This window comes from Camarhynchus parvulus, chromosome 7, assembly GCF_901933205.1.
Source record: "Camarhynchus parvulus chromosome 7, STF_HiC, whole genome shotgun sequence".
NCBI classification, from domain to species: Eukaryota; Metazoa; Chordata; class Aves; order Passeriformes; family Thraupidae; genus Camarhynchus; species Camarhynchus parvulus.
Genome location: NC_044577.1, coordinates 28,586,888 through 28,602,751, shown reverse-complemented (window position 1 = coordinate 28,602,751; position 15,864 = coordinate 28,586,888). Strand labels below are relative to the sequence as shown.

The 15,864-nt window shown below is 38.6% G+C and overlaps 1 protein-coding gene across 2 annotated transcripts in view; it reads left to right on the top strand.

Moving 5' to 3' along the window:
* SNX4 (sorting nexin 4) overlaps window positions 1–15,656 on the top strand; it is a 32,807-nt gene extending 17,151 nt beyond the window's left edge. The window contains exons 7-14 of one of the 2 annotated variants that reach the window (XM_030952296.1): window positions 2,569–2,641; window positions 4,160–4,221; window positions 5,696–5,761; window positions 9,626–9,715; window positions 10,946–11,045; window positions 11,799–11,944; window positions 13,308–13,422; window positions 13,768–15,656. In XM_030952296.1, coding sequence (XP_030808156.1) covers window positions 2,569–2,641; window positions 4,160–4,221; window positions 5,696–5,761; window positions 9,626–9,715; window positions 10,946–11,045; window positions 11,799–11,944; window positions 13,308–13,422; window positions 13,768–13,815 — 700 coding nt within the window. In that variant the 3' untranslated portion in view covers window positions 13,816–15,656. The remainder of the gene's footprint in view (window positions 1–2,568; window positions 2,642–4,159; window positions 4,222–5,695; window positions 5,762–9,625; window positions 9,716–10,945; window positions 11,046–11,798; window positions 11,945–13,307; window positions 13,423–13,767) is intronic. The other variant, XM_030952297.1, reaches the window with a different exon arrangement.
* The last annotated feature ends 208 nt before the right edge of the window (window positions 15,657–15,864 follow it).

Below are 15,864 nucleotides of genomic sequence, written 5' to 3'. Positions count from 1 at the left end.
CTCTTTCTGGGCTCTAATGAAAACCATAGCTTTTGGATTTTGGTGGAAGATTTCTTTAGAAAATACTAAAGCCTTTCCTAAGGCAGGCTTTTTAAATTTTTTTTTTTTAAGTAGCTCTCTGGGTTTTTTTGTCTGGTTATTCAGATAAGTGGCTTGTTTTTTAGTGAACAGTTCTGTTCTTGTAGTATCTCTCTTCACAAAACAGGACAATGGCACTGCCTGCTCTGATGCAAGGAGAATTACTGCTGAGTAAAATGCACATAGTAAATAACTTACACTGAAATGCTGTCTACTCTAAAGGAATTTTTTTTCTTTGCCAGTATCATAAAAGATATTTTTGAAAGACCTGCTGGTGTTCCTACGCCAATGCAACCAGTTCTTCATTTGTGTCTCAAGTTCTATTTAATAGCTCAGTTAAGTATCTAGACTGTTGCTAATGTTGCAGAACCAGTAAAACCCAGTGAAAAGTGCTAGTTTAAAAAGCCTCAGTTACTGAGTGCCAAAACTATCTCTTGTTTTACACTTCTACTCTTAGGTTACACTGGAAAGTAAACATCCCTTTGTGTGCCTTACTGAGCCCTGTTTGGAAATTACTTTATAATTATGTAACTTTTTTTTTTTTTTACATGAGCAATGAGTAGGACTTATGCAAATAGTTGAGAAATAAACTTTTGATCTGCAACACTACCAGTCTCTTAAAACCAGTTTTTCCTGAAAATGATATTTGTAAAATTTTTCAACTTTTACAGAAGATGGGGAAAAAAATAGCAGCACTTTGGTTTGTGCTTTTATGAGACAAAATAGAAGATAACTTGATTCTGAAGTAGTAATTTTTAATATTTTTTTTTAATTGAGGAAGAATTGGTCTGAGAGGAGATGCATTGCTGCTGAAGGCCAGTATACTGAAAGTCCTAGGTTCCTGACTCTGGCCTTCAGGGAGTACAGCATTCCTAGAAGATTTCTTGTGGCAAAACAGGATAAATAAAACTTTACATTATAAATTTCTGTAGTGGAAAGGGGAGTCTTCCTGAACTGCAGGCATGCTTTTTAATCTTTTGTTTTTAGTTCAGTTATTTCAAATATCTTCACTGTACGTGTCTGCAGCTGTCTGACATGCAGCCCTGGTGCATATTTTATAAAGTGTAAACTGAAAAGATTGCTCTCTAAATCCCACTGTGCAGATCAGTGACTACATTTCTTTTTCCCCATACAGCTTCTCTGCTAACTTTTAAATCTTTTTATGTACTTTAACCCTGTGTGTGTCATAATGCTATAAAAAATGCTTCTTGGAAATCAAAAGTATTGGTAGTCATAATAAAGCTTTTACTTCCTGAATGTAAGGATGGGAATATTTTAGGGGAAGACTTCCTGGCAGGGGAGGAAGAGGTGTTAAATGAAAAACCCTGGAATTTCATACTTGGTCACCCAAAACAAGTGACCCAACTCATTTCAGTAAGACCTCTTGGGTACAAGGTATTCTGAAATACAAAGCCTGACTGTGTGCCTGTGGTGGGAGGAGGGATTAAGTTTTTTTTTAATTCTTGAACATCAACCTGGAACACTAATCTGAGTCTCCTATTCCTTAATTTTAGTTGCATTCTTCCGTGTGTATTTTCAGATCATTGTTTAGTAATTTAGGTAAAGCTGTTTCTGGCTTCCCATCTGGATGAAATAAATACATTCTTGTGTACCAAAGTAGGTCATGAGCTAGACTTGTGTGTAGGGGAGGGTATGTAGGGAGGATTTATGTGTACACAAGAGGCTGTAGCTGTGGTTTAATTGGTTACCTATCACTACCAAAGCTGTGGCAAACGATTCACCTTTGTTATTAGCAAGAGCTAAAGTTATCAGCTTAAATTGCCTCTGAAGCCTAACTGGGCCGGCTGATAAAAGCCTCTTCTCCAGAAGTGACAAGCCAGCAGTGTACACAAGTCACTTGCAATGGCTTGCCTGTCTGGTACCTTGTTGAGATGTAGTGATTTGATGGCCTTCAGCCATACGTGGCTCCTGTGCAATAGGATTTCATATGTTACAGTTACTGTACAGATTAGCCTTAGGGAAATATAATTGTGAATGTTTCCTTGAACCCCTGAAAAGCTGTGCCCAAAACTGGATAGAGGCAGCTTGAAAGTGAAGTATCTTTGTCAGGTCAGAAATGTAAACATGCTTTTATTGAGAAATATGCTTCAGCAGATTTTGGCTTCGTATTTGTTTGAAGCTTTCCTATTCACTAACCCTTGCTTTTATAAATCTCATTAAAAAACCCTAACAACAAAACACCGATGTAATAAATTCAGCTAACTATTATTATTTCATAAAATTTTATCTCTTAATTAGATCTGAGCCTTCAACATTTGCACTTAAAAACCAGCAATCATGCAAGTGTTGGGATGTTTGTTCACTTGAGGGAAATGAAGCTCAGCACTCATTTTAGGAGTCTTCAGCTAATTCCACTCCAACACAATCCAGGCTCTGCTTGCTGGCTGCAGGGTTGTGGCTCTATTGTGCATGCTGTGAAAGCTTGCTTTCATGATGGCTAATGATGTACTATCTGTTTCCTGCTCCCAGGAGATTTACTGAGCTAAAACATTACAGCGATGAACTGCAGTCTGTCATATCACACCTTCTGCGAGTCAGAGCTGTAAGTATTTCCCATGTGTGTCGTGACAAATAGTATGATTTATTTATAAGGCAGTATTTCTTGTTTAGTCAAGAGAAGTGGTATATGTGTTCTAGAATAAGGGCAGTTTAGCCTGAGGGAGTCTGTCTCTGGAGTGTGGAGCAGGAGACAGCAAGAGGTGAGGGCACTGACTCTGTACAGATTTGAGAGGGGGAAGAGTTCCAGATCCGATGGTTGGGTTTGACAGGGCTAATTTGCCCTGTCCTGTGATAGTCACGCATCACAGGGAGGTGCTCTAAACAGAGTCGAGGTGTCTGCTTCTCTCTACTCAGCAGACAAGTTGCTTTTGCTGGATGTTTGGTTTGGGAAGGGCCTCAAAACACAGTTTTCTGGTCAGACATATAATGAGCTTGTAGTATGAATCCTTTATGCTTCCCTTTATGTATTTTCTTTTTTTGGCTCATTCATTGATCTGCAATGAGTGATAGCCTTTCTAATGATGACAACAATTATGTAATGCATTAAGATTCTCTATGGGTTGAGAATGGAAGGTTGTTATTTTTTTAAAGGCACAAAAAGGAAATAAGAAATTACAATTCCAATAATGAGAGCATGATACTTCTTTTTAGTATGTTCAACAGGGATTTCATTTTCAATGGACCTGTGTGGCAGAGAGGACAGTAATGGATTGCTCTGCTAAACCCAGGTTCTTGAGAGAATTAATCACTCTCAAAAGTGGTGTTCTACAGACAGTCCTGTTTTCTCAGGGTTGTGTGTGTGAGATCTGTTGGGCAATTTGTTAATGTTTCCTTTTTACTACTGCTGTCACAGACATCATAATAACAATGGTAGCTCTTGCAGTACTTTAATCTCATTCATTGGCACATCACAATTCCAAAGGCATTATCTGGATTACAACTCAACACTTGAGAGTGTACACGTGTCTTTTCTTCTGAAGTTTTGCCAGCATTGTAGTGCTGGCTGCAGCAGGTACTGGCACTCTAAACAGCTGAAATGACCTCTAGCTCAAGCAGTGTGTTCTGCAATGGATAGTTCATTTCCTTTCCCTCAGTTCACTCAGCTGGGTGGAAAAATCAAGTCACTTGTTAGAATTTTACTGAAGGTTTCCTTACAGTATTGATGTCAAGGCGGACTTCTGACTTGCCATCTATAAATTAAATAAACAAGTGTGTGCATTTATTTGGCATTATTCAGATAAAGAATGTCTTATATTTGGTTATCAAAAACTGAGGGAGCTTGATTATGGTCTCCACAGACATATTCTATCATTGAGCATTTCCAAAGATAGATTTGAAATGCTACTTCTCAACATAGCATCGATTGTGACTTCAGTCTTTCAGGACTTAATGCCGTTGATTTTTTTTTTTTTCTTTCAGTAGTGGCTTATGTTAGATTTAGGCCTAATCTTGTTTACCTGTGTAAGAACATTAAGGCTTTAGCTTGGAGTATGTATGTGGGTTTTCACAAAGCAATTGCACTTAATGTTGATGACCAAAACCTGTCTCTAAAATGTTTTAGAGGGTAGCAGACCGGCTTTACGGTGTCTATAAAGTCCATGGCAACTATGGAAGAGTATTCAGGTAAGAGTTCATCCAGTGTTTAAATACATACTTAGTTGTGGGGAGAGAGAAGGGAATTTCTTGGTTGTGTTATGCTTTTGAAAAGTATATTTGAAACCTTTCATTGTCTATCTTGAAAAACTCTGTATTGCAGTGCTAACGAGATTTCTGTGCTGCATGTAGAGATTGCCTGATCTGCTGAGCTTAGTTTCCAGTGCAAGACTACAGCTTTTTGCTTTGTGTACCAGATCTTTGGGCCTCCTTCTGCTGCGTTGGCATTTTGTTTCTTCAGAAAGTAACTCACTATTCTTCATGCAGTTGTCTCTTAAAAAGCTTCTAGGTTCTTTTAATGGATAAAAATCAACAATTATATCTATCCAATTTTAGTAGCTTTTAGAAGTGAATTTGCCAATTGTTTTTTTTTTGATTTATATGAGGGAATTGCATGCTCAAGTTTTCCATCTCACTGGAGAATTCAAGAATCTAAACTTCTGGTTAAGGGAAACCTCCTGCTTCTACACACTGTTCAAGTGCTAAATTTAATTCTCTGGGTTAATGGATTGCAGATGTCTTTCTCATTGGGGGTTTTAAAATGAAATTAGATGTAGTTCTGTAATAACACAAAGACAAATATCAACATCAGCAGAGTGGAATGTTTATGAAAAAGTGAAGGACAGAATAGATGCATTACCCATAAATTATGCGAAATATAAGGAGAACCTCTTTTTTCCTTGTAAAAAGAGTTGTGGGTGTAATTCTTGTAACTAAGAACTCTCATAAGGTTTCTCAAAGCTGAGAATTAAAATGGCAGAGTACATACCAGGATGTCCAGAACAAGTATCTTGCTATCTTTTTTTTGTAGCTCTGTTTCTTTCTTTATCTAAATAATATCTCTGATGTAAATAGGTGGTTGAGACAATTGCAAGTTGGAAATTTTTTTTATTAGTAGAACTAAACAAGAGTCTGCTATGAAAACATGAAGCTACATACATCAAATAATTTCAGGAGAAGTAAAATGCTTACAAAAGTCAAATTCACCCTTTGGTTTTTGGAATGAGAGGCTTCTATCTTGTACCCTGTAAGTCTGGAAAGCTTAGTATATTCTTGGTGAGCCCAAAATGTATTTCAGAAAGTTGACCATTGTCATTGTCCCTTGTCCCATTTACATTAAGTGCTTGGTGTTTTGGTTTTGTTTGTTTGACTTTGTTTTAAATTGAGTTTCAGCTATTTAAACAAGGTTATGTTCAAAACCTGTCCCAAACTAACTATATTTGTGACTATGAGTTTAGGGACAGTTGTTTTACAGAGTGCCATAAACGGCCTTTTCACGTTGTCAGTGGTGTTCCTTAAAAAAAAACCAACAGTTTGACCAAGTCTAATTTTGAGGCAGTTTCCATTCAGGTGTCACCTGGAAAGAAACTATATACAGGATGCAGCTTATTAACTTCCCTTACCCTTCATGTGTGATGTTGTTTCTCGTTTGTTTTTCCTACAGTGAGTGGAGTGCAATAGAGAAGGAGATGGGGGATGGGTTGCAGAGTGCTGGCCACCACATGGATGTGTAAGTACTGACTGAATATCTGATAGTTTGATGTAAGCCAGATGTGGAACTCTCCCTCTTTCCTCTCTTTTCCCTCAACCCCAAAGTACATGTGAGTACCAAGAAAGTTGGGGGTGCATTGTTTTTTGGTATACAGTATTTCTGTGCCTTGGATGCAGGCACAGTTTTAGCATCCATATACTGTATTAAGTAGCCCAAAAAGCCTCAGGAGAACCAGAGGGGTTTCTTTTTTTATTATTATTTTGAAATCGTAGAAGTGTTTGGAATCCTTCCAGTTTTTCTTTTAAGCTACTATGCCAGAAACTGGAATACAACTTTAATGTACTACAGACCTGATGAGATCCATTTGGTTTTGATAGCAGCATTTTGTACCATGCAGTAGATGGTACACAGATTTGGACTTAATTACAGGGAGTTAAGAAATTTAATTAATCGGCCCCAAAACTCCAGTGGATTCTTGAAACAAACCCTGACTGGATATATTAAAGTAAAGAATCATCTCTCTTTGCATCTTTAGAGTCATTTGGCAGAGTATGTGAAGCACAGCCTTCAAAATAAGAGTCTGGCACTTGGGAGTGCTCACAGAAAGGATATTCTAAGCTCATGGCTTCTGCTTTTCAGGTAGTCACATATAGCAAGTGAAACAGCATTTCTTACCACTCTGATTCCTCTTCTGTAATCCCACACAACAGATAAATAACAACTACAGCAAGAGATGGAAGGTGTTTGACACTTCATGTAATATTTTTACCAATAAAGCGTAATTCCTGTGGAAATAAATTCTCATGTTTAGTTTATAGGGCAGATTTACCTACTACTGCCTGATTATTATTGGTGGTGTCAAGTTAACAGGTTAATTGTTACTGACCTTGCCAAGTGGAAGGGTTTGAAGAGCCATGCCCTCAGCTTCTTTAGAGTAATTCTGCTTTTGGCAAATCTTTAAGAATTAGACCACTTCTGAATAATTTATTCACAGTTCTGTGTTTTGTTTAATGGGTGGTTTCCATACAAGAAAAGCTGTAATGTTTTCATGGCAGAGGGCTCTGGTGAGAACAAAGAATGGAGAATGCATTCTGCTTTCAGAAAGAAAGTAATTGAAGTAGGGGTGGAATACAATGGTAAGCACCTACTGCAGTAGGCAGGAGTTGAAGAGATTGTGAAAACATGGTGTGATGTAGTGGAGTTAAGGAATCACACAAAGGTTTTCAGTGGTTCAGATACACCACACCAAAATGTCAAACACCTGGAAATGCATAACCAATTAAAAGAAGTTTGTCTCACTTCTTCATCAGGAGGCTGAACCCTCTCACAGATCCATAATATTTAATATTTCTGTCTGTAACAGAGGGCTAAAGATCCAGAGTAATGGCAGTGGGTAACTGCTATTGTGGGTAATTTTACTCACTGCCTGAAGTCTGAGGTAGCTTTCATTGTCCGTCATCTCCTGTGCTGTGGCACTCTTGTACAGCAGCAATCCCTTAGTGATGACAATCAAGCAAGAAGCAGCAGTTGTGAGGTTCAGGAACTCATTCAGTGACCCGTGTGGTCTCCTAGCACGAAGGTTCATATCTATGATCTCTTTTAAAGTATAACTTACCAGTTCAGTTACCATCCCCATAACAACAGGTGGGAATTTATTGCAACAAAAAGCTACCTCTAGAAGGCTGCCTAATATAAATGTTAAACTTCAAAACTAATTTAATTATTCTCTATCTACCCCATATGCTGTAGTCTTTACTAGATGTTTATTTAAGCTTTTGAGTTGTTATTGGTTAGTATAATCTATAACTGCTAAAAGTTTGGAGAAGACACCCCAAAGCTTCTCTGGGTGTGCGCTTTATTACAAGATGAGGCTTGCTAAAATGACAGAAGAATGCTGAGAAAGTTGGAGTGAGTGGCTATAGCGAGCATTTGAAAGATGAAAGAAAGAAGTGCCAGACCTTTGATTTCTGTCCTTTATTCCATTAATGAGTGACCCTTTATCTGTGTATCAACTAGACTGTCATTATATATTGAACCAGTCTAAACTAAAACAAGGGTTTAGTTGACAGCTTACCCAAAGAGTGAGACCATATCTCAGGTACCTTTAGAACTTACTGCAATGTTTCTCCTTAACACTTTCTCTAGTTTGCCTAAGTTTAGGCAGTCAGAAATGTAGATTTTCTTATTACATTTTTTTTCCTCCCAAATCCAACCTATTATAAAAACCTGCCTAGGTAAGGTAGGATTTTTTTTGGTGAGATTTTTTGGTTGTTTGTTTTTGAAGTTCTTTTCTGAGAGTTGATCTGCCACAGATGAGCTCCAGCACTGCTCTAAACTTAGATCTTACTTGAAAATGAAATGTGGTCCATCTGCTGCCCTGAGAAATCTAACCACTATACTAAAATTATTGCACTGCAGAACTTAAAATAGGGTAAGCCATTTATGACCCTTGTGGCTGCAGGATTTTTTCAGTACAAGTGCATTTTTCAACAGTTTTGACTTATTCCTTACACTGATTCATAATATGAATTCTTGCTCTCCCTGTTCTTTAATCCCTTCTACTTAAACTGGTCTGCTGTTGCTGACCACTTCATATGTTATATTTATTCAGCACCAAGAGCCTTGGTAGGGCTTTTCCTGGGTGTGCCATGTCTTTGATTTCACAGAACATCAAAACAACTCATCATACTTGCAAACTTCCCAAATTCATGTTACTGGTTCCCTTTCAGCTTGAGACTCTGCCACTTCTTCCACAGAGCCAGTTACTGGAGAGGCATAGGGAGAAAAGGGAAAACAGAAGGATTCTGCAAAAACTTGAAAGCCAAGAGGTGCTATAATTAGCATTTGGGTCACATTGTGCTGGTTGCTAGAGAAGAATGGACATATGCTCACTTCAGAGAGCCTGCAGGTGTGTGAGATTGCCACATAGCTGAGAGTCCAGCCTGAGTTAGCAGAATAGATGAAGGTATTTGTGTGGGATCTCATTCATCCTGGTTATCTCCAGAGGCACATGCCCTGAGTGCCAGGCTGCAGAGGAATCTGATTTCTCTGGCTGTGCCAAATGAGGTGTGCAGATAGCTCTAGGCCTGTCCCTGCAAATCTGTCCAGTACAGTCACCTTGGTTAGCAAGAACACACTAAATACTGTCAAATAAGCGGTATCAACTAGAAAAATAAAGTGCTTTTTGCCACTTGTAGCCTACACAAAAAAACTCTTACTGAATGCAAGAGCTGCAGACTTGGTCCAAGCCCTTGCACTTCAGATTTCTCCCTAAAAGGAGGGTTAAACTTCCTGTTGCTGTGAATTAATATGCCTGACTTAAACAGCAGATAAAGCTATAGACTTTGAAGGAGCTGAAGGGGCCTGATGTTGTGGTGTTCAGGGCACTCCTGTGAGTTATCTTGTACTCAGGCTGAATTACAAGCCATGAAAGCTGCCTCTGCTTTTCAGAAGGTGTGATGTTCACATTCCTGGCCCTCAATGCTTTAAGCTTGAAGGATTTCTTTTGCACTGTGTCTTTTTTTTTTTTGTCTTGGTGCTGCCTATTGACAGTCCTCTGAAGAAAAGGAATAAATTGGGGTTTTTTCCTATGAGAAAAGCTGTCTCATCTTCAGCAGGAGAGTTATGATAGGTTTTGTACTTGTCAAAAGATTCATTGTACAATGAATCAATGTAACAACCAAAGAAGCAGGCCCACAGGAATGTTGACATTAGCTGATTCAGAGTTTAATTAAAAACAAAGAAAAAACCCTTCTTGGAAGTGCTTTTTGCTGTTTGTCATGGGTGTTTCTGTCAAACAGGTGTTCTCTCTTGTTACTGGATGTGTATCCTTAAAGGTTAAATTAATCAGCTTTACATTTAACTATGGCTGTTTTTCACTAGATACGCAGCTTCTATTGATGACATACTGGAAGAAGAGGAGCACTATGCAGATCAGCTGAAGGAGTATCTCTTCTATGCTGAAGCACTGCGGTATGTACAGAAGTCTAGAGCTCAAAAGGAAGCTGTAGTCCTTTTCTCTAATGTGATGTTGATGTTTAATTTAGTCTGGTATCTTGTGTTCTCTGAGAAGAAGAAATTTCAGTGTTGTGGAGTCTCTGTGTTCTTGTTTCTTGTTCTGCTTACATGTACTTGATTGCCATGTGAGTGGCAAACAAATTAGAGCTGATCTGATCAGTAGTGAGAAGACAGAAATGTTAGAATCTGTATACTGTAGAAGAAAATGCTGTTTATTCCTCTGTTTATTCCTCTGGTTCCACTGTTACCTTGGCTTTTGGTGTAATAGTGCTCCAATGTGTTGAAAGCTCCAGCTTTCAAATGAGATCGGCCAAACGGAGCTGTTACAGCCATTATAAATTCCAGGAACTCTCAACATGCCCAGCATAGTGTTAATCTGCTGTACAGTCTTGTGCACTGTAGTACCAACTTTTTGTTTTGTTTTATGTTGGTCTTTGTCAGTCACCCCTAACAAGCATGGGCACAAAAGCAGATTGCTTTATGCTGCAAGGCTGTGCCTAAAGCTCTTGTGCTTTACAAGGGTTGCCTCTGAACCTCTTGGAGAGGTCCAATATGAATTGGGTTGGTGAGTGCAGGGGCTGCTGTGTGGGAGCCTCTCCTGGGAGACCCATGTGCATCCGGCTGTGCAGGATGGATGTAGCATCATCAGCCCACACAGGACTGGGAGTTACTGCAGGTGGTCAGAGGAAACTCCTCTTTTCCAGATGAAAGGCACTGTATGAATCTAGAAGCAATTTCTTGTTTCATTGTTTAAGAAAGAAAATGTGATGAATTTTATGATGGATTGATAGATTGCTGCTGTGACAGGCACCATCTCCAGGTATCTTTTGTCAAAGCTGTGATATTTCTGTAATGTGTTTTGAATTAAACTGTTTTACAGTGGTGTCCTTAAGGAGGTGGAAGGGCTTGTATTGCTGAGTGTGTCTTGGAATGAGTCTATAAAGAGAAGCGGAATGCAGTTGTACTAAGAACTTTATTTATGCTTTGATGCAAGCTTGCTTAATTACAGCATTTGCAGAGTTATACAGTCTGTGATAGGGCTGTTGAATTTGGGCTAGATGAATAATTAGAGGTGCTTCCTGTCAAAAAGCAAACAAAACATGATGCCATTTGTAAAGTGTAAATGGAGGGAAACGTAGCAAAACAAAGTATTTCATGACAGATCTTCCATTACTTACTTTTCAGGGCAGTTTGCAGGAAGCATGAACTAATGCAATATGATTTGGAAATGGCTGCACAGGACTTAACATCTAAGAAACAGCAGTGTGAGGAGCTGGCAACAGGAGTGAGTCTTTTTCCACTTTCTTCTCCAAGATACCTCTTTCTGAATTTATTTTTTTACTTGAGCCAAGTTACTTAGAATGATATTTAAATGGCACCAGCATGCTGGCTGCTGCTTTTGAGAAGTGGTATCATATGAGCTGGAGACATGTGAAGTTTAAAGTAACTTGGTTCTTGGAGACTTAAACTGTTTGTGCCAAATGTCTTTTATTGAATACTGAGCAAGTGGAAGATTGCAGTAAATATGACTGGAGCAGAATAACACTCTATCTATAGACAACTCTATCCTAAAGATGAAAATGTTGGGAATTCTGAAAGTCTTCCTTTGCCTTTTGAACAGTGGGTGTTATTGGTATGTTGTGTTAGTCCATTTTATATAGGAGATAACATTACCTAAAATATTATCTGAAAATGGTAATTGACAGTTTTAGAATTGTTAATGTTGCTCTTGGATCTATTGATGTTCTCTATGGAATGCCTTTATGGCCTTTGTTTCTCTTAGTTTCTTTCCTACTTCACTAGGAAAGCTGCTCTGAAAGTTCACCCTTGTCAGCCTTAAAGTGTTTGAACATCAAATTATCTCCTCCCCACTTTACTTAGTCTAACCTGAGTCACCAGAGCTACTTATCAAATAAAGAAGTGGAAATTAAAGCAAAATAATCACCCAAATAGTAAGCACAAATGCCAATAAAGTCACCTGAGGTCCCATGGCTGTGCTCAGGACATGCCAAACCTGGATTATCCTTGTTTTTTGTAGACTGTGAGAACCTTCTCCCTGAAGGGGATGACCAGCAAGCTCTTTGGGCAAGAAACCCCTGAGCAGAGGGAAGCCAAGATAAAGGTTCTAGAAGAGCAGATACAGGAAGGAGAAGAACAACTGAAGTCTAAAAATCTGGAGGGCAGGTAAATGGACTTGGCTGTTTCAAAGAAAACACAGGGCTTGTCTTAGCAAAAGTCCTTGACTGGATGCTCTTGAAGGTGTTTGCATTTTATAAGTGTTTTTAATATATTCTTGGTGTTTATGAGCTGTCTATAAAAGCTCCTGTCAGCTGCAAGTTGTGAAATAAAGTGCAGTACATGCAGTTAGCTTCTGGTCTGAGTGTATGGCTTATGTAAAACCTGATGACTTTCCCAGTTACTGAGCCCACTCTAATGGCTGACTTGCATGCTTTTATTTCCACTAGTAATATATTTAGCAGGTGGGCTTGGAGGTCTGCAGCTGAATAGGCTCAGACTCAAAGGCTGATTTGCTTCAAATACAGTATTTAGTTTGGTTTGTATGTAAGGGTGCTGAGCCCATATTCTGCAACTTCTTCTATGGGGGACACCTTACTCCTGTTTGAAAGAGATTTAGAAGGTCTGGGGAGTTGTGTTTGAGTAACTGCTTCTTGGTGCTCTAATGAAAATTTCTTCAGGTGTGCAAAAATTAAAAATAGGAACTACATTCTTAAAGCAATGGGATTTTGTCAAAGCAGGTCTGTCATATAATACAAGGGGTAAGGGGTAAACATGGTATCTCCTGATATGTTAGCATTAGAGCTGGAAAGGTAAGACTAGTTCATGAACAGTTCAAAGCAACAAGACACTCAGTAAACGCAATATCTTAATAATTTTGGCAGATGTATTTGAGATGTGCTTTTGTAACTCTGGAAGCAATTTTCGAGTGAATGCTAGTCCAGCACAGATGATAGTAGGAATTACAGATACATGCCTCCATTTTAGTTAAGGAGACCTGACCATCACCAAACCAACAAAATTAATTTCTGAAGTGAATTATCCAAGTTAAATTTGCATTGTAAATGTTTATTGTACTTGACTGTCTCACATCCTGACAAACAAATGAGTTTTCATGCTGAAGAGATAAAGACTCTGACTTGACAATTGAAAAAGAAACATGCAGTGTTGTGTGCTGAATGTTGGCATAAAGGTAATTAATTACCCCAACACAATCTGAAGGAAAAAAGTATATTCTGACTTATTCTGGTTCTGTGGCAGCGATACTTCCTGGGGAAAAAACACCAAGCCAAACAAAGATCCTAATGTATCCTATGAAGCTCTAGGTTAAAAACCTTAAAAAGAAGGAGAATTAGATAGCAGTGCCAGTTGTAAAATGAGGGGACTGAGGGATGCATTATATTTACAGGACTCGATTTACTGACTGAAAGATAGAGCACTCTGTCATACACGGCTTCTCTGCTGAGTGTCCAGAGCTGAGGGTGGAACATGTAAAACACTTTCTAACAGAAATCATTGCTTTAAATTTCAGAGACTTTGTGAAAAGTGCCTGGGCTGACATTGAACGGTTTAAAGAGCAGAAGAATCATGATTTGAAGGAGGCACTTATAAGCTATGCTGTTATGCAGATTAGCATGTGCAAAAAGGTACGTGTGGCTTGGGAAGGGCTGGCCCGGTGTGTTTGTCCTGTCAGCAGGGGGGCAGATGCACACTGTCAGTAACTGGGAACATGGCAGTCACAGAAGATTGGAAATCACCACCATAAAACCTCCCACACAGTCCATCCTCTTGAACTCAGTGACGTGTTAATGTTGAGATAGATATAAAATATAGATATAAAATAGTCTGGTCCAATTTCAGTGTGGTCTCTGCCTTCTTCTGTGAAGTTCTATGGGACTTCTTTGTAGAGTCTTCTGTTGAAGAAAGCTGTGGATGAGGTTTGCAAATAGAGTATATTCCTACCTATTGATTTTGAACTGTTCTTTTAAAAGGGAATTCAGGTTTGGACAAATGCAAAGGAATGCTTCAGCAAGATGTGACTATCTGGAAATGAATTCCTCCTCCAAGTGCCAGAGAACGGAAGCACAGTGTATAACACCAATGTTATATTGCTACATGACTTACATACAAATCATGAAATAAATGTAATTGTTAATAAAGGATGAAAAGGACGTGTTGTTAAATGTTTAGGCCTGACTGCCACTTCTGTGGCACGTTTTATATGTGGTAGCAAAGAATGCAGGGGTAAAAGAGTTACTGAAAACTACAGCTCTGTATTGGGACAAAGGTATTGGGAAAGTTATCCCAGAAAGTATGAACTAAACTGTTCAGAGACTTGTGAAACACCATGCTCTGTAATGTGTAGATCACTTCCAGATGCCCTTCTTTCCAACCCTTGCTGTTTAGAATTTTTAATGCTCAAGGGTGCTTTGGTTTTATAATGGGGCACACAGTTGTGTTCTCGAGGTCTATGCCATAAGAGGACAAAAATGAAATATTGTAATGCCTAGAGTTCATATTTAAATGCCTTTGCATGTCCATAGAGAAATATGTTTTTCCAGAGTTCAGGTTAAGCAGTCTCAAGCTCCTGAGATGTTTGAAACTCTCTACAGTAGAGGTGTTGTACAGTGGTTTGATAACAATATTCTACATTTACTGGTTCCCACTTCAGTTTTGATACGGGCATTGATTTCTTACTAAACTTATTCCTGCAAGTAAAGGTGACTGGTGATCCAGCTGAGCAGAAAAACCAAAGTCAAAGCTGGTAAGAAGCAGATGCAACTTCTCTTTGGTTGTTTGGAACCTGTTTACACTTGGTGTGAATCTGGCCTGTGGCACCTGTAACTGAAGAGGTTTGGTTCTTAAACAAATAGTTCTTAATGAAGGTGCTGAAATAATAAACCTGGTGCAGCTTCTGTCATACTTCATAGCAGTGATGTGCAGAACCCACAATGAACCAAGGTGTCTGGCCCTTGTAATGATGTTTCAGTGTGTGTGAGTGTGTGTGAATGTGTGTAATATACACACCTGTATAACATGATTTGCAGTTATGAGATTTGCATTAAATGTTTCCAATTATGAAAATCTCTTGCCACTGTCTAATACTGGGCTTTTTTACATTCTTACTGAAAGTTCCTGAAGTCTTGTGGATTTTGTCAGACTTGATTGGTAGTTCTGAAGGAAGCTTTGTAATAATCAGTTGAAAAGTGTATTTAATTATTTTGGATTATAATACTATTCAGATTTTTTTTCTTTTTTGTAAGAGATACTCCCAAAAGTCCTTAAATGTTCTTTTGATAAAACTATCTAAATGTATTTACTGGTATGTCCCATGTTACTTTTGTCTCTTCAACCTTTCTTTTCTATAAAACCATTGTAAAGAATGCATAGGTCTGGTGCACACTACAGCTTAAAACTCTGAAGTAAAGTGCTGGTACTCTGAAAACCTGTGTTGGCTTTTCCAAAGCATGTGACAGTGACATACCTGGCTGAGGGATGGTGTTGGGCACAAAGAGGTCTCTTCCTTTAAACATTGAGAAACATTGTTCCATTCAGAGGTTGCAGTGTCTGGTTCTGATGCAGGCTGAAGGACTCTCACATTCCAAACCAAGAAGTTGCACACTTGATGTATTCAGTAAACCTTCTAAAGGAGTGGTGCCTTAATACAATACCATGAGGCGCTCAGAGTAGGTATTTTTCATGCACTTTGATTTTTGGTAGATCTTTCTGGTGCCTCCTTCCACGTGTCACTTGCTGTACAGCTCATTAAATGTATTAGTATGCCTTTTTTTTCCTTGCTAGTTGTACTAAAATTTAAGAAGGGAACAAAACAGTTCTTGTAAGTTTTGTGCCAAATAAGATAAATAAAATTGCTCTTTGATATTTTTGTTATGTTGGTTTTTTTGTAAAAACCTCTGTCTTTGCTACTCTGAAAACTGCTGTTTTATTTCTTGGAAGTGGTTCTTGTCCATCTTTGCTCTCAAGTGGCCTCCAAATTTGAGTTTAAAATTTGGTGAATTGTGCACAGCTTTCCCTTTAGGTAGGAACATAGTTCTAAGGCCAAAATTAGATGCTTGCTACAAGTCAGC